Source organism: Panthera pardus, unplaced genomic scaffold (assembly GCF_024362965.1).
Source record: "Panthera pardus isolate Hobbes unplaced genomic scaffold, ASM2436296v1 HiC_scaffold_15, whole genome shotgun sequence".
NCBI lineage: Eukaryota > Metazoa > Chordata > Mammalia > Carnivora > Felidae > Panthera > Panthera pardus.
The window spans coordinates 48,159,310-48,186,477 of NW_026526710.1; the positions used below are offsets into that span (position 1 = coordinate 48,159,310).

The 27,168-nt window shown below is 41.8% G+C and overlaps 1 protein-coding gene and 1 long non-coding RNA gene across 4 annotated transcripts in view; both read left to right on the top strand.

Moving 5' to 3' along the window:
* The window catches only part of LOC109276436 (uncharacterized), a 55,407-nt gene extending 47,530 nt beyond the window's left edge, over positions 1-7,877 (top strand). Inside the window, exon 3 of one of the 2 annotated variants that reach the window (XR_008422258.1) lies at positions 7,719-7,877. This is a non-coding gene — a long non-coding RNA (uncharacterized LOC109276436). The other variant, XR_008422255.1, reaches the window with a different exon arrangement.
* A 41-nt stretch (positions 7,878-7,918) lies between these two features.
* Positions 7,919-27,168, top strand: part of RNF125 (ring finger protein 125) — a 52,355-nt gene continuing 33,105 nt past the window's right edge. The window contains exons 1-2 of one of the 2 annotated variants that reach the window (XM_053902535.1): positions 7,919-8,724; positions 24,581-24,734. In XM_053902535.1, the coding sequence (XP_053758510.1) occupies positions 8,561-8,724; positions 24,581-24,734 (318 nt within the window). In that variant the 5' untranslated portion in view covers positions 7,919-8,560. The remainder of the gene's footprint in view (positions 8,725-24,580; positions 24,735-27,168) is intronic. The other variant, XM_019465467.2, reaches the window with a different exon arrangement.

A 27,168-nucleotide genomic window follows, 5' to 3' on the forward strand; every position in this document is an offset into this window, starting at 1 on the left:
GCAACTGATACCAGTTTTGATATAATGTCAAAAAATGACACCCACAACTCTTACCGCTATGCTAGTTGTTTGTTTTTGTTTTTGTTTTTGTTTTTGTTTTTGTTTTTTTTGAGAGAAGGCACAAGTGAGCGAGGGGCAAAGACAGAGAGAGAGTGGGGCGGGGGGAGAAGCGAGGCTTGAGCTCACCCAATGTGGAGCTGGAACTCATGAACCTTGAGGTCATGACCTGAGCAGAAGTCAGATAATTAATCAACTGAGCCACCAAGGCGCCCCCCAAACCCCACACCACTGCTATGCTATTTTTTAAGAGAAGAAATTGATCTTTTAGCTTGAGGCACAGAGGAATAGCTCTTACCACTAAAGCTTCCCAGGAATTTCTGCATAAAATCTATACTCTAGTTGTTGTTGCCACGCCAGATCATTGGAATTTAACCTCTACCATAATTTCTGTGTGTTTATTTCTCAACTGACCTATGTTTCCAATTCTGAGGGCATCAGCTAGAAGTAAACAGTGTGTTAGCCCTCTTTATATGCTTGACTTTTCCATTTGTAAAATCAGTACAGTAAAATGTACATCTGCTTTATTCCAGGGACATCTTTAATATTTTAAGATACTTTAAGTTACCTATATTGTGCCTTAAAAAAATCAAGTCTGCCTGTTTTCACCAATTCCTATGTTATTTTCTGGATTTAGAAGTTAAACTTCTAACACATTAAAAAGAACAAGCAGCAAAAACAGAACAGACTCAGTCCTACCTCTATATCTGATGGTAGGATGGAAAAAATTGGTGCTGTAGACCAATGTTTGTATAGTGTCAGAAGTATGGACCTTTAGGAGGCTGAAACAATATGGTTTCAAACTCTGGCTCTACTATATAGAGATTGTTTGGCTTTGGGCCAGTTTCTCTCTGAGCTTAAATTTTGCAAAGGGGATGAGAAAGAAGTGTTGTCATAAACATTAAACTATATACACACATATGTATAGAAATTTGCATGTATACATATGTATATATAAATGGTCTAATTTTTATAACACTGACACATACATATATGTCTATATACATATATATGTGTTTGTGTGTGTGTGTGTGTGTGTGTGTGTGTGTGTATACAGCAATAAACATTGTGCATGATCCATAGTAATGAATCAAAACAGTATCTGTTGTTCCTTTAATTATTATCTGCTAGGTTAAAGAGGCCTTCCATAATGGGAACATATTTACATATACTCAGTATATACCGATATGTATGTCCAATGGCAAACTATATCATTGTTGGTGTCGGGCAAAATCACAAAAAGATTGTATATTTGTATACAAATACATTGGGTGTAGAGATTTAAAAAACTGTAATTAAAAAATAAACTATTATTTACATCATTTATCATTACTTACCTTTTTACCATTTGTGATCTTACTTCCCCAAATAGATTACATCTCTTATAAATACGCCAGTTCTTCCCAAGTACTATAGGGACTTAATTTTTCATTCGAATGTATCCATTTGAAATGGTGAAGGGTGAAATGCAAACGCTTTCACCTTGTTGGGAATGCTTCCTTATCTGCAAAATGAGAGGATTAGGTCAGATGCTTCCTGTGACCCTTTCCCCTTCTAAACATGCCATGACTTCACGGTCATTGAAGTAAAACACCCGAATGTGGATTTGGTTCAATCATTACGGAGTTGTGCTACCGGCTAAAAGTTACAGAATACAGAAGTATTTACTGAGCTATTCCTGGAGTAAACACATGCTTTGAGTATATGCTGTAGTACGACTGTTCACAACTGCAGTAAAGTGCAACTGTCAGGGTGGCATGGGAATAGCTGCCCCCAACATGCTACCTGGGAAACCTAGCAACATCTGGGAGCGAGATTGGCTACCAGGGAAACTGAGGACAATATTCAGATTGTAAAAACCAGTTATGCTGAAACCAAGGCCAAAGATCCAGGTCCTTGACTGTCCGGACCTGGAGATTCAGATTCAGATTGACTGGTCAATCTCCTGGGTCTTTCATTCAATAGAGCTTCATTTGTGATGATGTCCTTCTCCCTTTAAGAAGAGAATAGTCCTTCATTTTATTATCAAACAACACTTCAGATGGTGGAGGTGTGCTGAACACTATTCAAGATCATTTCTGGGATATTTAGATTTCTGTAGAACACTAGGGATCTTTATTATGTTCCATTGGTTAATGGATAGGAAGTTTTTTAATTCTCTTTATAAGTTCAGAAGCATGTATGTTTCAGTGCCAGGATATTAACCAGTGTAGTGTTGCCATTGTTGAGGAGGCAGGCTCATGGTCATGGACGGATTACATTAGGAATGAATGTAAGTCTCTTCCCACCTGACATCCCTGCTGTTGTCAAAGTAACTGGAAGGGTCTGCTGCTTGCCCATCGTATACAATCTTGTTTCTCAAAGAATGGCCCATTGAACCTTGCATCAGAACCAGCTGGGCAAATGTTAAAAATGCAGCTTCTGGGGTGCCTGGCTGGCTCAGATGGTAGAGCATGCAATTCTTGATCTGGGGGTTGTGAGTTCCAGCCCCACATTGGGCGTGGAGACTACTTTTTAAAAAAATGTAACTTCTGTAGCTCACCCTGGGCCATAAATTCAAATATCTTGGAATGGGACCATTTTAACAAGCTACTCAGGTGATTCTGATGCTAGATAAAGTTAGACGACTCTTGACATAGACAGAGTGACTTGTCAAAATTGCAGATTTCGCCATGTCATTCTTCTACCTAAACTCTTAATTGGCTCCACAATGTCACAAAGCAAGTTGAAGATCTTTAACCTGCCAATACATCTTTCATACATACAGTCTCTGCCCAAGTCTCCAGTTTTTTCTCTCCCCATCACCCACCCTGTGCTGCAAACTCCAACCACCAAGGAACTGTTTGTAGATACTCCAAACTTTCTTCTTTTCTATACTCACCAGGTCCCTTCTTTTTAGAATGCTCTGCCTTTCTTTCCTTCATTCCAGTTTCCTTCTATCTGGAATGTTCTTTGTTTCCTCTCCTCTTCATTATATCCCCCTGGGATAAGTTAGCACCATTGCTGTTTCTCTGTCTACACATGGGTCTTATATCAAGTGATAAATGCAATGCCATTTTTCTTGTCCATCTTACCTACTAGGTCATGAAAGTCCTTGAGGACACAGGACAAAAACATCAGTAAGTTTGGTTGCAAGCAACAAAACTCAACTTTGAGGAAATTAATCAAGAAGAAAAAGGAAGTACTGGTAAGATGCTACATAGTTAGAAGATAAAAAAGGAAGTGCATCAGCTTAGGAAGGACAGACACCAGAGAAGCTGCAGACCACAGCAACAGGAACTTCTACCCAAGCCAAGGGAGGCCCATGACAGGTAAAAGGCAGAGCCTATGATAGGCAGCCCCACGAAGTCTTGTGGGATGATGGAAAGAAAATTCCTCTAAATGAAGAGTGTCTGGTGTCATTAGGGAAGAAGTGGAGATGCTTGGCGGAACAAAAACAACAGCTGTCCACTTCACTGGGTCTTGCTCCCAGTTGCGCCCCCCCCCCCACCCCCGTGTCTGGTGCAGACCTGGACACATAGTAGGCTCTTCCTGAATGGGAAATGAACGGTGTCAGAGAGAGAACTAACACTACCTGCCAGACAGTGAGCAAACGTTTCAATGTTATTGCAGTCAGTCTCTCGCAATTCTACAAGTACATGTTATCTGTGTTTTTCAAATGAGGAAACTAAGACCAAAGAAGTAACTTGCCAAGGTTACTCAGCGAGCAAGAGAAACAGCTAGGATCTTGAAAATAGACTGTACTGCTTTCCTTCAGTGAGAAACATAATGCTTTTCTCCATGAGAAGCGTACCTTATGTTGAGTTTTGTTTTATTTAATAACATCCCTTTCTTCCATAGCATGCTTTTTTAGGTAACAGTGTCTTAGAGATACCTCCATGTTATCCACAGTAGAGGACGACCAGTATTGCATGAAGTTCATAGACATTAAGAACCAGATTTCTTGAGGGGTACCTGGATGGCCCAATTGGTTGAGTGTCCGACTTCGGCTCAGGTCATGATCTCACAGTTCATGGGTTTGAGCCCTGCTTCAGGCTCTGTGCTGACATCTCAGAGCCTGGAGCCTGCTTCGGATTCTGTGTCTCCCCCTCTCTCTCTCTGCTCCTCCCCGACTTGTGCTCTCTGTCTCTCACTCTCATAAATAAATAAATAAATAGGAACCAGATTTCCTGGGTTGGACTCTGAACTCTGTTTTTTACCATAAATGTGATCTAAGGTAAGTTTTTAAGCTATCTGTACCTCTCTTTCTTGGAAGCAAGGATGATATTAGTTACCTATGTCCTAGGGTTAATATGAGGATTAAATTAGTGAACACATAAAAGTACTTAGACTAATATCTGATATGTAGTTAAGTGCTATAACAAAAGAACATTACTTGTTCTTTTTTAACTATTGCATTGCCCTCCACAGTATGTATGGACTATAATATATGTAATCATTCCTGTATGAATAGAAATTTTGTTGGTCGCAAGGTTTTGGTATTATAGACAATGCTACAAAGAACATTCCTGTTGTGCTTCCTTGTGCACATGTTTGTCCACATATTGGTTCAAGGAGTAGAACTGCTGAGTTAAAGGACATTTGTATGTAAAAGTTCTAATTTTTATCTATTGCAATGGATATCCACAGTACAAATGTCAAAATGTGCAAAAGGTCATATAGTAAAAGTCTTTCTTCCCACTACATGTGATATCAGAGATGTTGATTATAAGGCTTTTAAATTTCCTTTATACTAATTTATACTTCTGATGCTAGCCAGGACCTAGAATCTGAATCCTAAATTTATTCTCTGGCTGACACCATCATCGTCATCATCATCATCGTCGTCGTCATTGTCACCTTTATAAATTTATTAGGAACCTTATAAATGATATTAGATACTTCATTTTACCTAGCCTTCCCTATTCCATTTTCCTGCTTTATATTACTTAATTTTGTCTTATTCTTTTTCTAAGATTCTAAGTGCTTCTTATTTTTACACAAGTCCCTTAGTAAAGAGCACATAGATTTTTAAAACAAAAGATCTAGAATAAAAACACTGTTTTGTCACTTATTTGCATTATGTAGCCTTTGCTAAGTTAAATTCTCTGAGCCTATAAAATGGGAACAATAATGTCTACCTATGAGATTAGTATTGAGTTACATATATAAATATAAATATATGTGTCACTCCCTACATGTCAGGTACTTTACATGCACTATCTCTAACTCTTGAAGTAGTCACAAGCAAGATTAATAGGAAGGCAAATGCAGCAGACTATGAGAAAATCAAGGAGATAGTAAGAGATGGACGCGGTGTAGAAAATCACCAAACTAAGACCTGAACTTTGAGTTGGAAGAAGTTGAGAGTGGTGGGTATTGGCAGGAAGCGTTTAGGCAGAGCCAAAAAAGCATGTGTAGAGGTCCTGAGGTTAGAGAAAACTTAGTTACTCAAGGAACTGAAAGAAATAGAGAAATTTAGGACCATGGAAAATAAGGGAGAGAGTGATAGCAGATGGGGCCAAAAATAATTATTTTGAATTCCCGTCTTTCCTTTCTGGTTTTGGAGAGTGTTTTGTGTAGACGTGATTGTTGGAGCTGTTCTCGCCATCTTTCTGCCCTGAGAAAGACACTGGGATGGCAAGAGGCTGGACACTTGAAGACATCACTGAACTACTGAGCCAACTCTGGAAGTGCTCACCTCTGGACTAATTTATCTTATTAGATAATAAATATCCTTATTGATTAAGGCAATTTTAGTTGAATATCCCGACCACTGAAGGCATCTTAACTGATTATATTTAATGAAAGAGGAAGATCACACAGGGCTTTGTAGATCCTATTAAAGATCTGGAATTTAATTCTAAGGGTTATGGAGAGCCATTAAATGCTTTTAAGCATGTGGTGAATTTTGCTTTTCAAGAGATCACTTTAGCTGCAATGTGGATAATAGATTGAACAGTGGCAATAGTGGAGGCAAGTGTAGGAGATACAAACTATTGCAACAGGTAACACAAGAGAATGCAATGATTTAAAACATGTGGTTGCCATGGGAATAGAGAAAAATGAACCTGTTCAAGAGATACTGAGAGATACATTGGAGGCAGAATTATGAATTGGGATTGTGATTGATTCGATGTGAATGAGGAAGAGGAAGAAATCAAGATGGCTCCCAGGCATCTGGATTGAGCAACCAGCTAGACTGTAGTGCCATTTACTAAGACAGGGATAAACAACTGGAAGTAGAACAGGTGGGAGATTACTATAATGAGTTCATTATTGGACTTGTTGAACTGAAGGTGCCTGAAGCAACGAGGTGGTTACGTCAAGTAAGCAGTTGGACATCTGAGTGGCTCAGAATAGAGATAAAGACTTAAGAGTCTCTGGAACCCAGATGGTAACAGAATCTATGTGATCTTTGAGATTCTTAGGGAGAGGGTGAGGAATGAGAAAAGGCCCTACAACAGAATCCTAGGGCCTCCAGCACTTAGTTTTTCCATGGAAAAGAAGAAGCCAGTGAAGGAGACTGAGAAGAACAGTCAGAAAGAAAGAGGGAAAGTCAAAGAGTTTCTACAAAGAAGGCGTGCTCGACAAAGAAGGTGTGCTCAACACCTACAAATGCAGTTGAGAAGTCAAGGAAGAAAAAGACTGAAAAGATTCTGTTGGATTTAGCCACATGAAGGCCACAGGTGACTGGTGAAGAAGCAACTTTTAGACAGATGGAAGTGGAGTGGTTCAGTTCAGAACCCAGTTTGGCCTGGATAAAGAGAGGAAAATTCAGAAATGGAGACAGATGGCAAAGAAGCAGGTCAAGAAATTTGGCCTTTAAGAGGACATAGGGCAGGAGCTGAGGGACAAGTGGAATCAAGGGAGGGTTTTGTTTTTCTTTTAAAGATAAAGATGGCTATCTTTCCTTTACCTCTATATCCAATTCATTAGCAAGCCGCTTTAGGTCTTTCTCTTAAATGTATCCCAAGTCTGTCCATCTCTCACCTTCAACCCAGATAACTCACTGGTTTCAGCCACCATCATCCTCACCTGGATTAATTCAGTAGTCTCCAACTGGTTTCTCTGCTTCCATTTTTATTTTGTTCTTGTCTTTTTGAAATCATAAGGTAGTCATGGTAAATGAAATCACGGTTTTGAAATATAATCCAAACTCTTGGTCTTGGCTTATGAGATTGAGTATATATGATCAGACTCTTCTCCTATCTTACATGCCATCTACCCCACTGTCCCCCTGTGTTCTGGCTCCACGGGCCTCTTTCTGCTCTTTGTTGCTTTCTCACTTACTGGTCTCAGTGCTTAGCAAGCTTCTTCCTACATCTTTGAATGGCTGACCCCCTTTCATTATTCATGATTGCTCAAATGACTTTTTTGCCTCATCCAAATAGTCTTCTCTGACCTTCTTATCCTCCCCATCCCCATCCTCAGTCCTGTTTTACCCTATTCATGGCTCTTATCATCTGAAATGATCTTGTTCATTTATTTGTTGATTATATCTTCTCATTAAAATTAAAGTCTGGGGGAAACTGGGTAAGGTTTATAGGATTAATATGTATTACATGTATTACTGCATGATATATGTGTGTATTATATATTACTATGTGTTATGTGTAAATGATAAGCATGTGAATCTGATTATCTCAAAATAAATGTTTTCGGTTTTGTTTTTTTTTAAGTAAGTTCTGTGAAAACTGGCATTTTGTCTCCTTGTTGGGAACTGTGTCACCATCACCAGAATGAAGTCTGGCATACAGTGGGCACTAAAGAAGTCTTATTAAATGTGTGACTTAATAAATGATATATTTGGTCATGTCTAAAAGAGAATGGGGCGAAGAGTACCAACAATAGCAGGAGACCCTGAGCCAAGGAAACCCGGGTCGTAGAATTTAGCACTAAAATCCTTGTCTTACAGTTGAAATTCGAATCCGGGTTTCCAGAACCCTTTCACCGCCCCATACTACCTCTCCATTAGTGGAGTGTTGATTAGATGACTGAAGTCCTGGCGACACTCGATCAAATTTCGTCTTTGTAGCCTATGGTGATTCCCACAGTGCAGGGCAGATAGGACCAGCACCTTACGTGTGGGGTCTGGTTCCCATAAAGCATGACCAGGCCCGCACTCTCTGTAACTTGCAGGACTGGGTAAGGAGGCTGTGTGCAATAGCCTGGAAGGCTCACTGAAGCGCAGGTCCTCAGCTCTGCAGTTGAGGTTTCAGGTTTCAGTTCTCCCAGGAGCACGAGATGTCGCAGCGTGCACGGTGCGGCTGCCGCCTCCGCCTCCCCGTCTCCGCTAAGGCTGCGCTCGAAAGCCAGTTCCAGGCGCGGCCGCGCACTCTCTTCTGCCCTAGACGAAGGTTGGGCGCCGTGGCTGAGGCTGCTGCTAAGCTGCCGTAGCTGGGCGCGCTGGGAGGCGGCGAGCACAGCTGGGCCGGGACTTCCTTCCTCTACCGCAGGACAACAAAACAACCCGGCAGCAGGCACTGAACTCTTGGCAGCTGTCTGGGCGAGAGGCGCAGCCATGGGCTCCGTGCTTAGCAGTGATAGCGGCAAATCCGCCGCCGCCTCGGCCGCCCCGCGGGCCCTGGAGCGCAGGGGGGACCCGGAGCTGCCCGTCACGTCCTTCGACTGCTCCGTGTGCCTCGAGGTGTTGCACCAGCCCGTCCGGACCCGCTGTGGCCACGTGTAAGTGCCGGGGGAGCTCGGCTGGCGCGCCCACCCTGGGGAGGGAGAGGTTGGGGGAAGGCATGGGGGATTTCAGGAGCCAGCGCTCGAATGAAGCTACCGCAGGGAGACACCTGGACCCGTCGAGTGCGGGCCGCGGGAAAAATGACCAGTCGGAAGGTGACACAGGATTTCAGGAGGCGAAAACATTAACAAGCGGGCTCTGCAGCGCCTCCCCCCATCACCCCAGCTGCTTGTTCCCGGAGCCCAAGTGCAGAGCCCCAGGGATGGGGATCCCAGGAGCGGGACCCTCCGGGAGCCGGGGCTTGCCAAGTGGGGAAAGTGCTGTTGGCTGGAGAGCCAGATCCCGCTTCGGCACAAGGCAGTGAGCTCCTGCAGAACATTTCTCCCGCTGAACTCAGTTAATCGGGCCGTGCTTCCCCCTCGCCCTCCCCGCAGAACCCAGGTCGGTTTTGTTTTGCTGGCTTGTGCACATGTTCTAGAACGCCCACTGAGGCTAGCCTCTTGAGCAAACAAAGATCTGAGCAAACTGTCGTTCCACCCCCACCTCCCTTTCCTAACACGGACATTCAGGCCCCTGAAAGATCAACCCTAACTGCAACGCCCAAGTGACTCTGTAGTCCTAACAGTTTAAGTACCTGTCAGGGCGGGGCTGGGATTTGAACGTTAGCACGGAGCCCTGGAGTGTAGCCGTTTAAAAACCCAGCCACAAAGTGACGGGAGCTTACAGACTACCCTCCCTTACGCAGCGCTTCCCTAAATCGCCGGAAAGTATAGATAAAAATAACTGTCTTAAAAACCAGGTACCATGGAACTAAAACTTGCTGTTAGTTTCTAAGAAGAGTTTAAAAACAAAATCCCTATGTAAAACGTGTGCTTGAGTAACTAGTAATAGGAGTTGGATCTGTGGATTCGTTCACTCTGTTTACATAGAAGCTTGCTTTCCGTGGCTGCCTGGGTGTGTGGCCGAGTGTGTGCCTGTTGGGATCGGGGTGCGGGGATGGGGGGTGGTTGCATAGAGAGCGGAAGCCCGCTTAATGTCTTTGGCCGGCCGTTTATAGTTTGATGAAGCTCCAAGGCAGTAATACCGCAATGGCTAGTTAAGTGTTTTTGGCTTACCAGGAAAAAAGTTACCATATTATAAATGCACGTGCACAAAATGTTTTTAAAAGGACTGAGGTGGTCCTTGACACCTATAGACCAGTAACTGAGAAGCAGTTTTCACCACTGAAAAGCCCAGTAGTGAGCCAAGGAAGAAAAATGCAGCCCACACAGTGTTTTAAATAAAGAGTGCCCTGGGCATTATTTTGTGGCTGCATTTTCAGGGCCTGTTGTTTCAGCTTTGTACTTTAAACTCAAGTCTAATTGACCTCCTGTCTGATTACTGATGTTGTTTCTCAGCTGTCCAGATATAGTTCATTGACATAAACCCCAAAGCCAAGATGGAAGCCAAGATATTGTTGTGTGACAGTATAATATATTGATTAGCTCAGGGCAGTAATAACCTTGTGGTAACTACATTTAAATTTAGCCTGAATGAGCATTAAAACTTTAAAGTTGCCCCAAAGATACACAGCGGGTGTCACGTCTTGATGGTGTCTTTTGTAGAACTGAATGGAATTGGGTGACTTTGGTATTGGAGATTGTTATCTGATTGGGGATTGTTTTCTATCCACCCCCGCTCCTTTTGGAGTTTGAATACTATAACTTACTGTTCGCAGGGTTTTGGTTCTGCTGAAGGATAATACATAGGTGTAAAAAGTTAAATCTTTTGTTTAATCTTTTTCTTTGTTAGAGTTTGAATAGGAAACCAGCAACTGGAAAAATAGTCATGAAGTAGCACAACAAGGGCTGGAGGAATGGCCTTCCCTCACTTTTACTGTTCTTTGTTTTGACAAATCTATGTCCATTGTTCTGGCTGTGGGCAGAATTTCCATATTCCTCCCTTTGGCAAATTTACTTGGGCCCCTTCCACTTTCTAAATGTTAACTCCAATTCCCTCTGCACTGGAGGCTGTGAGCGCTGTTAACACCATTTGTATTTCTGAAATGAATTACTCTCTTCCATTGACCTTTGGGAAATGAAGAAATGCAGATGAAACCTGTCTATATTATCCCATATGGAAGCTAATTTCCAAACTTTTTGAACTTGTTTGTGTATGCTGATTTCTGTTTCTAAACTGATTTCATAGAGGGTGCCTGGGTGGCTCAGTCCTTGAAGGGTGCCACTCTTGATTTCAGCTCAGGTCTTGATCTCAGGGTGTGAGTTCAAGCCCCACATGGGGCTCCGTGCTGGGTGTGGAAGCCTACTTAAAAAAAAAAATAATAATGAGTAAAATAAAATAAACCTATTTCAAGTCAAGCAAGATATTAATAATGGCAAAAATACATTGAATGAATATGTACATAGCACTTTATAAATCGTATTGTGATGCAGTAGAAACAGTGGGCTTGATTTGAAATTCAGCCCTGCCACTGACCAGCAGTCTGACCACCACGTTGCTGAATCTCTTTGACTCTGTTTCTTCATTTGTAAAATAGGGTGAATAATGGAATTTTTATGAATTTTTAAGAAATGTAAAAGTAGCTCATCATAAGGGCTCAATACAGGATTTCTATTTCCTTTAAAGTCATTCCACAAAGCAAGAACCCACAAACAGTATTATTTCTTATCTTTATATTTCTTTTGGAATAAAATCGGGCCATAAAAGATTGATCTATGACATTTTCAAGATGTCCCAGATAGCCTTTCTTTTAGCTTAGTTCTTTTTCCTTTGGTGGCCTTGAATTTACGAAGTTCTATTTTAATGCTCTGTCATTTCAAATTGACTCTATTCATATCTCTGTATCAGTTGTTAAAACATATTTTGGGGGAAAGGTTTCCTACCTCTACTTTATCTTCTACTATCAGTGGGTGAGGGGGAGGGGGTAGATGAGGAGGGGGCAGATAAGTTGAAGCTGTATAAAGGAAACTGAAAGGGAGTCTGATTTATATTTAAAGTAAGTATTCAAGGAAATTTGTTGCCCAGTTGGATATGATAAAGGGGGGAGAAAGGAGTGGAAGGCAACTCCTTAGCAAGTAACAGATAAAAGGGGACAGAGTTCAGCTCAGGAGGTTGTTAATGAACAGGTGATGGGGCTTGTTGAGCGTACAGTGGTCTGAGAGGGAAATATCCAAATAGAAATATCCCAAAGGCACTAGGACAATGGGTTCGGGGAAGGGTCAGAGCTGGAGCTAAGGGAGTTATCTAAAAGAATCAAGAGGTTGAGGGGTGCCTGGGTGGCTCAGTTGGTTAAGCGTCCGACTTCTTCCGCTCAGGTCATGATCTCACAGCTCAGCTCGTGGGTTCGAGCCTCACATCAGGCTCTGTGCTGACAGCTCAGAGCCTGGAGCCTGCTTCGGATTCTGTGGTCTCCCTCTCTCTCTCTGCCCACTACCCCTTACTTGTGCTCTGTCTCTGTCTCTCTCAAAAATAAATAAAAGCATTTAAAAAAATTTTTTTTAAGTATATCCCTTGTCATATAGAGATAGGTGTTAAGGATAAAAAAAAAATAGGCGAGGAAATGGGATGGGAAGTATGTGGGAGAGATGCAATTTTAAAGATATTTAGAGCAGTGCTTCTCAAATTATCTGCTGTAAAGAACCACTGAGGTTTTGTTTGTTTTGTTGTGTTTTTCAGCCCATCACTGACCAATACTTTTATAAAATAAAAAATGTATTATGGGAAACTGAAATTAAAAAATACCAAAGATACATAAAACACAAGCCCTCGTTTTAAACGTTATTAAATATACTCAACAGACATAAAATTACTCTGTCAGATTTCTATACAAGCTTCTGAAAATAGTTCTCTCAATTTCTATACTTAATTCAGCATGAACTATTAATAAACAGGGTCTCAACAACCTTTTTCTGGAGGAAGTTAGAAGGTGAGGAAGGTAGTTCAGCTCGAGAAAAATGTAAGGGGCAGTTGCATGGGGTGTGGGACATTTATTTTATTTTATTTCTTAAATGTTTACTTATTTTTGAGAAAGAGAGAGTGCAAACAGGGGAGGTGCAGAGAGAAAAGGGGGGACAGAGGATCCAAAGCAGGCTCCGTGCTGACAGCAGACAGCCCAATGCCGGGCTTGAACTCCTGAACCGTGAGATCATGACCTGAGCTAAAGTTTGATGCTCAACCAATTGAGCCACCCAGGCGCCCCTAAATGAGGATTTTGAACAGAGTCATGGCATGAGCTGATTTAAAAGGATGACTCTGGCTGCTATGTTGAGAATGGACTGCAGTGGGAAGAGCAGGACCAGGAGAGTGAGTTAGGAGGCCACTGTAACAATCCAGCAAAGAGACCAGGACCAACCAGCAAGGGAACAGTGGAGGTGGTGAATGGTAGAATTTTAGATCAGTATGAAGGTGTAGCTAACAAGATGGATTCAATGTGGAGTGTGGGAGGAAGTGAGGAGTCAAGGCTGAGTGTAAGGCGCTTGGCTTGAGCAAAGGTTGGGGTTGCCCTAATCGAGATAGGAAAGACTGGGAAGGTGGAATGAGGAACAAGGTCAGGTCAGGCGTTCCATAACTGACAGGCCAAGTTTGGGACAACCAAGAGATGTTGGATAGGCGATTGGATACGTGAGTCTAGAGTTCAGGGGAAGATCTGAGCTGTAGATAAATGAAACTGGGAATCATAAACATATCCTTGATATAAATCCATGGGACTGGATGAATTTATTGAGGAGTAAGTGTAGTCAGAAAAGAATAGAGGTCCAAGGACTGAGCAGTGGTACATACCAACATTTAGAAGCTGAGACATGAAAACCTGAAAATCGGGGGCACATAGGTGGCTCAGTCGGTTAAGCATCCAACTCTTGGTCTCAGCTCAGGTCACGAGCGCATGGTTCATGGGATTGAGCCCCACGTTGGGCTCTGCACTGACAGGGAGGAGCCTGCTTGGGATTCTCTTTCTCCTTCCCTCTCTGCCCCTTCCTTGCTTGTGCATGTTCTCTCTCTCTCTCTCTCTCTCTCTCAAAATAAATACATAAACATTAAAAAAGAGAGAGAGAGAAAAAACTTGTAAAAGAAGTAGCCATAGGGGTAGGAAGGAAACCATCTGGTGTCCTGGAGGCCAAGTGAGTGCAAGAAGCACTTTGGAGGGAAGAGGGATCCATTGAATCTAGTGATGCTTGAAGGTCTGGTGGATGAAGATTGAGAATTGATCACTGGATTTAGTAATGTGGAGGCTATTGGTGACCTTGAGAAGAACAGTTTCAGTGGAATGGTAGGTGCCAAAGCCTAATTAGAGTGGTTTGGTGATCGATCACAGGCGCTAGAGGAAAGAAGCATAGGAATTCCTTTGATGTAGTTGGGAGGCAAGCGAAAGAGAGAAATTGGGACAATAACAGGAAGGAGAAGTGGGATCAAGAGAGTTTTCTTATAAGAGAAGAAAAATGGTGTATGCCACATGGTTATGGAAATGAATCAATAGTGAGGGGGAAACTCATTCATGGGAGAGGAGAGAATTTCAGAAGCAATGCCCTGGAGTGGGAGGAAGGTGCTGGAATTTACAAGCCAGGATTGAGGAGTGGAGGGAGGATTGGCCTTAGCTAGGAGAATGGACAGTTTATTCATTTCACAGGATGTGGAGCATTAAATGGGCGCAGATGCAGGTGAATTGAAGAAGTGGAAGATTGTGGAAGTTCCTAACTGATTGCCAATTATCATTGACATATTATTTGACCTGTGATTTGACTTCAAGATGAAACTTGGAAGTTTAAATATGAGCATCCAGACCCCTGATGTTAAAGCAAGTGTATACAGAATGACTCCTCTTCCCCGTGTGCTTGGGTTAAGCATCACTTAAATTCAGGTGATTAGAATCTCTTGTACCATCAAGGTCCAAACACTCTGGAGAGCCATTGCTCTAAAAAAAGAATGCTACTTCCTACATTGCTGTTCCTTAAAAGTCTGGCACTTAGTAGATGTTTAATATTAGTTCAATTAATGAATGAGTCTAAAATGCAGATTGAATACTTTGGTGAATGTCCCTCAGGCAGGAACAACCACTCTATAGTGACAGCCAACGGATGCTATGTAGTTGAGTAACAGATAGCAGTTCCATCATAGTTTTGGAACTCCATTATTTTTATGAGGTTACTCATCTGTCCCTGTATTACTGAGAATTTCAGAAAGATGTGATTAAGCTGGCCTGAAATATGCCTCCTCTGGTGGTTGGATTGCTCTGTGTTTACTTAGCAACATTAGTATTGTCATAGGCAAATTAAATATTAGTGATCTGTTAAATTATGTATTCTCTAACAAACAAAACCTAAATAATGTAGCAGATTGAGTTTTATGCCGAGAGTTTCCTCAGAACTTGGCTGCGGGCCCGTGGACCAGGAGCATTGCAGAATCTTGGGTCCCATCTCACATCTACTGAATTGGGAACTGTTTTAATAGGATGTTTAGGTGATTGATAGCCATGTTAAAGTTTGAAGCATGGCTTTAGCCAACCCTATTTAATTGACAGTAAAATACAGCAAGTTGAGGACAGCATTTGAAGGTTAAAGAGAGGCACCCCTCTAAGATTTTAAGTTAAAAAAAATAGAATTTTTCTTTAGGGGGTTAAATTTTATTTATTTATATTTTAATGTTTATTTATTTTTGAGAGAGAGAGACAGAGCACAAGTTGGGAAGGGGCCGAGAGAGAGGGAGACGCAGAATCCAAAGCAGTCTCCAGGCAGTAAGCACAGAGCCCGACTCAGGGCTTGAACCCACAAACTGTGAGATCACAACCTGATCAGAAGTCAGTTGCTTCACCGTCTAAGCCACCCAGGCTCCCCTAGGGGATTAAATTTTAAATCAACACATAATGTGGTATAGAGATATGCAGAGTCAGGTTTTGGAAGCTGAACCATTCCCGGGATGGACTTTGAGTGGAACCTAATTGAATACATAAATACATCGAAGGAAATCTTAGGGGCAGTGGGTGGCTGGAGGGTTTATGCTCTAAGAATAGCTGTACTCAGGCCTGTCCAGGCTGATGCATGTAGGTGAAGAGGGAGTGGGGTGTGTGTGGGTGTGTGTACGTGTTTATTGCCCTACACTGGAATGTTTTAGCCTAAGATTCTTATCACCTTGAATAACAATAGCAATTCCCCTTATTCTATTCACATTTTCAAGCTTACCAAGCCCGCTCAAGATTTTCATTCAGCTTCCCATTGGCATGCCCACAGTGAGGCAGCCTCTTCTTGAGAACAGAAATAAAATGTTAGATCTACCTCAATGTTGCCAGTGGCTCTTCCAGAGTCCTATTTGGGACGATGTCTGGATACTTCTTTTGCCTGTTTAGCCTTAGACCCCATGGAGTCCCTAATGCATCCCTTCCCTCCTTACTATACATAGGGTTCAGTTTTATCTCTTGAGATTGGGTACATAATTGTACCCGGTGTCCTCAGCAAGACTTTCCTTAGTTTTCTACAATGCTTTGCTGACCTCTTCATTATAAGGGTCTTATTGATAATCACGTAATTTCAGGAAACAGCAAGGAGTTAATAAAATAACTCTTGGGAGCAGGGTATTTAAGTTTCCATCTGGTTTCAAAGATCTTAGAGTCATTTCCATATGAATGAATCCATAATTCATTTCTTCAGGAGCTGCAAACAACAAGTGATGTAAATGAATGTGGAGGGTGAGTACTCCACAGGATGGGGGCATTAGCCCACATGACCACAGGGGAATTGAGTCCAGACTTGGAGGAGACTAGCTTTTCATGAAAAGTCAGAAATTTGGGTTTAGTTGTAAGATCTGATTTTAAAGCAATGGCAACTCCCTCAGAATTTTTAAAAAATATTTATTTATTTTTAGGAGAGCGCAAATGGGGAGGGTCAGAGGGAAGGGGACAGAGGATCCCAAGCAGGCTCTGCACTGACAGGCTGACAACAGCGAGCCCTATGTGGGGCTTGAACTCACAAACTGTGAGATCATGAACTGAGCCCAAGTCGGATGCTCAACTGGCTGAGCCACCCAGGCGCCCCTCACTCAGAATTTTTGAAAACATTGAAGTAGTTTTAAAAAAAATACAATGCCTTCTATCCTTAGCTTCTGTCTTTCATCCAATTTCTCTTCATTCTGATTATGTCTTTTATGATTGATCATTCTCAACCACCTTATGAAGGTGAGGAGGGGGCAGACAAATAGGAATCGCTTATTGTGTTCATTTCTATCCCTTGGGTTCTTTCAGAAGGATACAACAGTGTTATTGATGGGAATGTTGGGCCCTGCCCAGAAAATTCTCCTTTGATCCATTCCTCATAAGTGATTTAGTTATTTCAGTTTACTGAGTAGCTACTATGTGCCTGGGGTGGGGTAGGAAGGAGGCCTGCAAGATTCTGAATGGTTCTGGGGCGCCTGGGTGGCTCAGTCGGTTGAGCGTCCAACTTCGGCTCGGGTCATGATCTCACAGTTTGTGAATTCGAGCCCCGCATCAGGCTCTGTGCTGACCGCTTGCTCAGAGCCTGGAACCTGCTTCAGATTCTGTGTCTCCTCCTCTCTCTGCCCCTTCCCCGCTCACGCTTTGTCTCACTCTGTTTCTCAAAAATAAATCAATGTAAAAAAAAATTTTTTTAAAAAAGGATTCTGAATGGTTCTGAGCTGTATATATTTCGGTGCTCTTCTTCATGCAATGTTGTTGTTTCCAGTCTATTGTCCCTGGGGCATTTAAAAAAAAATTTTTTTAATGTTTATTTATTCTTTGAGAAAGAGAGAGAGCATGAGCAGGGGAGGGACAGAGAGAGGGAGACACAGAAGCAGGCTCCAGGCTCCCAGCTGTCGGCACAGAGTCCGACGCGGGGCTCAAACCCATGAAACACGAGATCATGACCCAAGCCAAAGTCAGAAGCCCAACCGACTGAGCCACCCAGGCGTGCCATCACTGGGGCATTTTTGTTTTGTTGTGTTGTTTTTCAGTTTTATTGAGGTGATACAGTACAATTCACACAGTGTACAAGTTGATGGATTTTGGTAGTTATCTATAATCCTATAACTACCTCCACAAACAAGACCTAGTACAGTTAATTACATTACCCTAAAAAGTTCCTTCAAATTCTTTTTTTTAAAACATTTTTGTTAAAATTTTTATTTATTTTTGAGAGAGAGAGAGAGAGAGAGAGAGAGTGCAAGCAGGGGAGGGGCAGAGAGAAGAAGACAGAGGATCTGAAGGACTCCAAGATGGCAGCAGAGAGCCCAAGGTGGGGCTCGAACTCATGAACTGTAAGATCATGACTTGAGCTGAAGTCGGATACTTAGCTGACTGAGTCACCCACGTCCCCCTCCTTCACCTTGTTTGTAGACAACTCCCTTCCCAAACCCCTGGCTCCAACAACCCCGTCTGCTTTCTGTAACTACGTTTTGGGATCCTACAATAGGTAGTCTTTTGTGTTTGACTCATTTTACTTATTATAATAGGGCATATGTTTGTTGTCATTTGGTATGTCATAAGTCCCTTTGCCTCACTTCCAAAATAAATCCTAAATCTGTCTGTCCGCTTACACTGTCTATTGCCTCTTTGCTGGTCTTAAGCCATCCCCCGCTCTTGAACTTACTCTTCCAATGACTTAAACCTAAGCTCCTCACTCTTAGGAGGCTCTTGTACCTCTGTAATCTGTTCTTCAGGGACCCCAAGTGATCTATATAATGTAAGTCAAATTGCATCACCCTCCTTCTTAAAACCCTCCAGTGCCTTCCGATGACCCTTAGTTATGGCTTTATGGTCTGTCTCCTGACCCTTTACTCCCCTTTCCCATATCTCCAGGTATTCTCCCTGGGACCTCCTGCCTTTCAAGCATGCTGGCTTTCTATACCTCAGCAACGTCGTCCCTGTCTTTTGTACTCTTTGTTTTCAGCTTGGAAAACCATTCCCAGATCTTCCTTAGAGTGGTGCCTTCAAGTATCATCTCAGGGACCACCCATCTAAATGCTCTCTCTGCCCCACTCAATTTTTATTGTCAACTGTTTTCTTCTCGAAGCATTTATCATTTGCCGGTCTATTTGTTTACCTGCTTATTGCCTCTCTGCCATTTCTAGAACTCTGAGAGCAGGGACCTTCGGCACTGCCACGATTTCATCTCGAACACTAACTGACAATAGTAAGCAATTACTAAAAATGTCACCAGTGCATGAATGTTTGTATGGGTGGGTCTAAGGAGGTTTGTGCAGATTTATGCATTCTCTCGTAAAGTCTTCTCTATAACCATGGATTAACTTTTCTTGCTAAAAGCGATGGTTATAAAAATTCCTTATGGAATTTTCTCTCTTCAACCTTTTATTGTATTCCAAATTGTTTTGCGCTCTTTAAATTTATTTAAGTAGGACGCCTGGGTGGCTCAGTTGGTTAAGCGTCCAACTCTTGATTTTGGCTCAGGTCATGATCTCACAGTTCGTGAGACTGAGCCCCATATCAGGCTCTAAGCTAGTAGCAAGGAGCCTGTGAGCCTGCTTGGGATTCACTCTCCCTCTCTCTCTGCTCCTCCTCCCCTGCTCATGTGCATTTGTGCACGCACACACGTACTCTCAAAATAAATAAATAAACTTAAAGAAATTTATTTAAGTAAGCATAAATGCAGCATAATCTTTTCTTCAGATGGAATTTGGATGTCCTTAAAAAAATATTTTTAAAAATGTTTTTTTCGGGGCACCTGGGTGGCTCAGTCGGTTGGGCATCTGACTTCGGCTCAGGCTGTGATCTCATGGTCTGTGAGTTCGAGCCCCGCATCAGGCTCTGTGCTGTCAGTTCGGATCCTGGAGCCTGCTTCAGATTCTGTGTCTCCCTCTCTCTCTGCCCCTCCCCACTCGTGCTCTGTCTCTCTCTGTCAAAAAAAAAAAGAATAAACGTTAAAAAAAATTTTTTTTAAATGTTTTTCTCTTCATGTTCCATTAAACATTTCAGGTTTCTCATCCTCCAAAAATTTCCCTTCCTAAATTTACAGCTAACTTTTTCTCAGGAGTAAACAAACTTTAAGTCATAGTAAGATGGTTAATTTTCCCTAACGTTTTTTCCCCTAACGTTTTATTATGAAGAACTTCACTACAACTAAATTGGAAGAAATTGTGCAGTGAACACCTAGATATTCACCAACTAGATTCTACAATTGTTAATTTTGCTATATTGCTTTTATCTCATTTTATCGCGTACCTATCCATCATTGATCCACCTTACTTTTGGATACATTTCAGAGTAGATTACAATAATCAGCACACTCAATTCCTTCTTCTCTCAACATACATAGTACTAACCAGACTTCAGTATTTGTTTATGTTTTTTCGGGGTAAATTACACCTGTAGTGAAATGAATACCTCCTAGATATAACCCCTATTGAGGTACAGAAATTTTCGTTACCTCCAGATAGTTCCCTCATGTCCGCATATCGCCAGCCAATCCCTGTCCATGTCTCCCCCATGGGCAACCATTGTTGTGAGTTTTTTCCTATCCCATAGGTCAGTTTTGCCAGTTTTAAGACTTCATATAAGAGTTTATACAGGATGTGCTCTGTTGTGTCAGGCTTCTTTCGCTCAGTATATCTTTTTTTTTTTTTTAATGTTTATTTATTTTGAGAGAGAGTGAGTATGCGCACGGGGAGGGCCAGAGAGAGAGGGAGACAGAGAATCCCAAGTAAGCTCCATACTGTCGGCACAGAGCCCACCTCGGGACTGGATCCCACAAACTGTGAGATCATCACCGGAGCTGAAATCAAGAGTCAGACGCTTAACCCACTGAGCCACCCGGGCACTCCTCATTTGGTATGTCTTTGAGATTCATCCATATTGCTGTGTGTATTGTAATTTGTTGTTGTGTAGTACTCCATTGGGGGAATATGCCTCAGTTTGTTTATTCATTTTCTTGTTGCTGACACCTGGGTTATTTCAAGTTTGGGGCTGTTAGGAAAACATTCCTTATTAATATTCTTGTACAAATAGGCATATGTTTTCACTTCTCTTGAGTGAAAACATGGGCTTGGTATTGCAGGACCAAAGGGTGCCTATATATTTTGTTTTATAAAAAACTACCAGACCATTTATCCTGAATGATTATAATTGATTAACTTTTTTAAAGAATCATTTATTGTGTAGGTAATATGGTTATAGGGTTAAACTTGAAATTCGACGATGAAAATCTCCTCCTTCTACCACATACCCACCTCTTCTTTCCAGTTCCCATTTCTCCAAAGGGTAGGTAAATGTTCTTTTTTTTTTTTTTTTAATCCTTCTAGATGCTTTTATACATCTACAAATTATAAATAGCTTATACTATATACATAGTTCTACACTTTGCTTTCCAAGACGTTGTATTTTTGAGTTACCTTGCTTTCGTACCTTGTTACATAGCTTATATATATACACACATTACCTAAACCTGAATACCCCCATATGGATTCTAATTAGATAACTCATATAATGCTTGATCACTTGTATACTTCTTATGCTAATGTACTAGAGTAAGGACATTAAATTCTCCAGTTCACAAGATTTGAATTTGATAACTGTACCTTTAAGGGGAGAATTTTAACCTCAGATTAAAAAAAATTTTTTTTTAAGTTTTTATTTATCTTAGAGAGAGAATGAGAATGCTTCTGGGGAGCTGGGGATGGACTGGGGAAGGGCAGAGAAAGAGGGAGAGAAAGAATCCGAAGCGGGCTCCAAGCTGTCAGCGCAGAGCCCAATGGCTAACTAACCGCTAACCTCAGACTTTTTTGAACTAAGTAGTTCTGCAATCTTATTTCTGCACTCTAAAACATGAGACTTAAGTTGCAGTGGGATCAAGTTCATTTCCTTATTGGTAACACTTTAAAGACTCGTGGTTTTTATGTACTCAAAACCAGCAAGGTCAGTTTGTTCCAAAACACTTTAGCCTTGATGTGTGTTCTCCATTTAATAATCACGTTTGTTAAGCTGAGGACAACTAATTGACTGATCTACCAGAATCGCAACGAATATTCTCTCATATAATGCAATAACGTCGATGTATGCTCATTTGAGAGTTTCCTGCCACGTCTATCATTGTGTAAACAATGTACGGGAATTATAGTTGAGGGACTTGGTTTCTTTTAATGCCTGAAGTGTGCTACTTTTCATGAAAACTCCTGGGCATTTCCATTGTAGTTATCAGTTGTAGTTACAAAAACACTTGCAAGACCCACAAAATGACCATAGAAATGTACTCTGTAAAACCCACTGGTTTATACGAGTACACCCACAGTCTCAAAGTGTTGCTGCTTCTGCTGGTCACTGGGAGGAACTGAGATGACTTAAAAAGGACTACAGCTCTTTATTGACTCACATGGGGTTTGTTCTGGTAAAGCCATCCTAAATTAAAGTAAGTCGAAAATGCATTTAATACACCTGACGTACTAAACCTCATAGCTTAGCCTAGCCTGTAGCCTACCCAAATATGATCAGAACGCTTACATTAGCCTACAGTTGGGCAAAATCGTCTAATACAAAGCCTGTTTCATAAGTGTTGAATATTTCCTATGATTATTGACTGCTGTACTAAAAGTGCAAAACAGAATGGTCATATGGGTGTAGGATGGTTTTAAGTGTATTGGTTGTTTCCCTGAGTGACTGACTGGGAGGGCCCGGCATTGTAAGAGAGCATCATACTGCATATTCCTAGCCCAGGAAAAGATCAAAATTCGAAATCTGAAGTATAGTTTCTCCTGAATGAGTATCGCCTTTGCATCACTATAGTCAAAGAACCGTAAGTGGGACCACTGTAAGTTGAAGACCTTCTACACAGACTTTTGAGCCCCGACCAAAACTACCTGGGGTTCAGGGTGTGTAAACTTGGCAAGTTCTTACACCTCTGTGAACAACCTCAGTTTGCCTCCAGTCAAGTGAGGAAAAGGCAGAGCAGCATTTAAGGGTTACTCTGGGAGCTGGATGAGATCATGTCCATTAGGGTCCACCACAGGGCAGGGCATCAATATTAGTCTTCTGTTTGTCTTGGTATAAAACTCAAGTAAGTTGTGAGGAAAGGGGAAGATTTTTAGTTGACTAAAAACAAAAACAAAGTATCATCCGCTTGTTCCTAAATTAAACGAACCGAAGGTATTGTGTCAGAAGTATAATTTGAGCATATGGACCACTTGAAATAAATACCCTTCAAAAGTACACCCTGAGAACCACTTGTTAGGAACTCAAAGAAGTGCGAGGGCAGAATGTGCCTTACAACTTGCAGTTAATCACCTGTTAATCACCTGAAGCACAGAGAAGGAAAATACAGCAGAGGACTTCGATCTCTTGATTCTGGTAGGAATTTCTCTTGAAAGAACGGTTACTGAATTCTGAGTCGGAAAATCCAGCTTAAGACCAACCAAGTTCAGGTACTTTCTACAGTTGTGACCTTGCAGAAGTAATTTAACCCTGATGTACCTCAATTTCCTCTTCTAGAAGTGGCAATAATGATCTTTCCTAGGGGTTTGTTAAGGTCAAATGAATTAAGGCACTTGGAAGTGTTTTAAAGTTTGTTAAAAATAAAAAACAAAAGGGGCGCCTGGGTGGCTCAGTTGGTTAAGTGTTTGACTTCGGCTCAGGTCATGATCTCACTGTTCGTAGGTCCAAGCCCTGTGTCGGGCTCTGTGCTGACCGCTCAGAGCCTGCAACCTGCTTCAGATTTTGTGTCTCCCTCTCTCTGTGCCCCTTCCCCGCTCGTGCTCTGTCTCTCTCTGTCTCAAAAATAAATAAAACATTAAAAAATTAAAAAAAAAAAACACCAGTGTACGAAGTTTAAAGTTACTTCAAATAAAAAGTTACTAAACAACAATAAAAGCAAAACATCTAGGAAAAAAGAAAGGGTAAGGATCTAGACAGATCTGGGATTCCAAATAAAGAGCAGGACAATCCCATCAAGTTGTTGCTGAACCGGTCTTTATGTCAGTCTGTTTAGTGTTCATCTTCTAGAGAGAGGGTTTACTGAGTCTGGCCCATTCCAGGTGCTCTTGTCTTCAGCAGGGGATTGTGGGCACCTTGACTGAGGTCCCACCAGATTGTGTCTCATATAAGAGGTGTAGTTCCTACAGAGCAAAATCAGGATGCTATTGCAAGAAAGAGGAAATGGATGTTGGGCAGGCATAAACATCAAGCAAATGCCTCAAGAACAATGCAAATGTCAGCATCCTTTGTGCGCATATAACAATTAAAAAAATATTTTTAAATGTTTATTTATTTTTGAGAGAGAGAGAGAGAGAAAGCGAGCGGCAGAGAGAGGGTCAGAGAGCAAGGGAGACACAGAGTCCGAAGCAGGCTCCAGGCTCTGAGTTGTCAGCAGAGAGCTGGACACGGGGCTCAAACTCGCAACCTGCAATATCATGACCTGAGCCAAAGTTGGACACTCAACCGACTGAGCCACCCAGGTGCCCAGACATTACGATTAGTTTATCAGAATAATAACAACATGTGTGGTATTTTGCCTCCTTGACTTCTTGCTACTTTCTTCTCTAACGTACAAAATCCCACAGAGCAAAGACCTATTTTCTCCCTGAATTCCCCCCAGAATTAAAGAAAAGAAAGAACACATTAAGTATCCTTTGGGTTATGGTTTTCATTCTGTTTATGGGAATTCTATTCCACTACTTTGTGTTCTTTTGTTTCAGTGCATGCAGTGCATGAAGTGAGTTGTGACTCCAAAGAAGTCTCATGTGAAAGCAAGAGACTGTCTGCCAAGCAGGGGATGCAAATGCACATTGCATTTGGTAGTACAGCTCCTAGCGTGCAAGGTGCCGTGAAAATACAGTGTGCACAAACAAACACAGAGTGGTGGCTCCTTTATACCTTTTCAGGAGAGTGATGTATTCTTGGTTTCTTCTGGGCAGATTCTGCCGTTCCTGTATCGCTACCAGTCTAAAGAACAATAAATGGACCTGCCCTTATTGCCGGGCATATCTTCCTTCAGAAGGAGTTCCAGCAACTGATGTAGCCAGAAGAATGAAATCAGAGTACCAGAACTGCGCTGAGTGTGACAGCCTGGTAAGTGGCCCTCTGCCTGTGCTCACGGTTCCCGGCTTGGACTGCTGAGGAAATTGTTATGCAGCTGATCATTTCACCCATGCCTTTGTCTTCATCCTACCCTGACTTTCTAAAGTTTATTGTCTCTGCCTCTCCCCTTCCTTCTCTCTGTTCTCATATGTGTAGGCTGTGGTGCAATTGGCCCCTGACTCCTACCATCACCTAATTTTTCAGACAAATGCTTTCACCCACCGCTTCCATTTCCTCCCTTCCCGTCGGTCCTGTGACCTCCCCCGCCCCCATCACGTTGCCTACTGGCCTAATTCCAGTGGCATATTTCCTCCTGTATTCTGGACTTTGCAGTGTTTCTCTCCGTTGATCACATCTTTCTGCGGGTTTCCTACTAGCCTGGTTAGATCATGTGAGGTGTCAAAGACCATGGGAAGATTCTAGATTTTATCCTAAATGCAGTAGTGAGTCACTGAGTGTAAGCTTTCGATCAGGTTTATATTTTTAAGATACTGCTCTGGCATGTGAGCGCAGAATGATTTGGAGGGGGCACATCAGGATTGATGAAGCCAGTTCAGTGGCTATTGGGATGGCTAAGGTAAGAAAGGTGGGTTAGGGCGAGAGCGTTAGACAAGGATAAAGGATTGTTTCGAGGGGTATTTAGGAGAGGCAGTGGAAGGAAATCGGTAACTGACTGGATGTGGGGGTGAGTGAGAATATAAAGTGTCAGAAGAATCCTCCCAGGTTTCTGACATGCGTAGGTGAAGGTGCTGTTATAGGGAGCAAATTTGGAGAAGAATCCACAGAGTTTTAAATATGTTACATTTGAACTGCTGAGGGGGGGATAATTATTATATGAAGTCTAGAGATCAAAAGAGAGATTACGTGCTGAGGATCTGAATTTTTTAGAGAACCTTTCTTGATTGTTAATCTATGTTATGTTTTCTTAGTACCCTATGCTTTCTCTTCGTACTATTCATCACCATTTGGAATTATGCTTTTGGGATTTTTTAATATAATGTCAGTTATCCCCACCAGATTTGATTTCCATGAGGGTAAAGGACTGTCTATTTTATTGGCAACTGCGTACCCAGCACTTTGAAAAGTGGCTGGTGCACAGTGCTTAATATATTTTTTTGAATATTTATGTAAGACTCCATAATCTGTTCATGGCTGTCTGACTACAGAATGTATGCATGGTCTTTGGAGTCAGACATCCTGGGATCAAACACGAATTCTGTCATTCATTGTTTGTGATTTGGGGACGTTATCATCTAAGTATTAGTTCATCTTTTTGTAAAATGAGGGAAAAGATAGTGTTCATGAGGTGCCTAGGTGGCTCAGTCAGTTAAGGGTCCTACTCTTGATCTCAGCTTAGGTCTTCTTGACCTCAGGGTTATGAGTTTGAGCCCCTCATTGGGCTCTGTGCTGGGTATGAATCCTACTTTAAAAAAGAAAAAAAGATAGTGTTCATGCCATGGGATGGTTGTAAGGGAAAATGATAAAACATGTATGGCTTTTAACACTGTCTGGATCATGGTAAATGCTCAAAATCAATAGCTTTTAATATTTATAATAATAGATTATTGCTTATTTTTACTTTGATATGTTTTGTCATTATATAAAATTCAACATGCACAAATCCAAATCACTGTAGTATTCTGTCATCTAGTTTTTATCCCACCTTTGGTGTCTATCAGAAACAAGAATATTCTCTCAATTATCCTGGATAGAAATCCCCTTCCTTTTTTCACCCCTTATATCTGATTATTCACAAGTATTTTGATTTTTCCTTTGAGGTATTTGTTACAACTGTCACTTCTTTTTTTTTTTTTAATTTTTTTTAATGTGTTTTCATTTTTTTGAGAGACAGAGCACAAGCAGGGGAGGGGCAGAGAGAGTGGGAAACACAGAATCTGAAGCAGGCTCCATGCTGACAGCACAGAGCCCAATGCGGGACTCGAACCTATGAACCATGAGATTATGACTTGAGCCAAAGTCAGACACTCAACCAACTGAGACACCCAAGTGCCCCTCTGTCTCTTCCTTTTTATGTTATTCCTCTTGCCAGGAATATTGCCATTCCTTCTTTAAAGTTTATTCTTTACTTTGAAAGAGAGAGAGAGAAAACCAGCTGGGGAGGGGCAGAAAGAGGTGGGGGACAGAGGATTCGAAGCAGAGATCTCAATGCTGAGCTTGAACTCACGAGTTACCAGATTGACCTGAGCCAAAGTCAGACACTTAACTGACTGAGCCACCCAGGCGCCCCACCTTCTAGAGCCATTTTAGACTCTACCTATTCTTCAGAGTCACGGCCAGATTTCCATTTCAGAGGCCTGGCCTTAGTATTGGAGTTCCCAGTATCAAACAGTTTCCTATCTACTTGTCTACATGTGGTTTTGCCCCCCTCTATTAGATTATAAGCACCTATAGAGCAAGCGCAGTG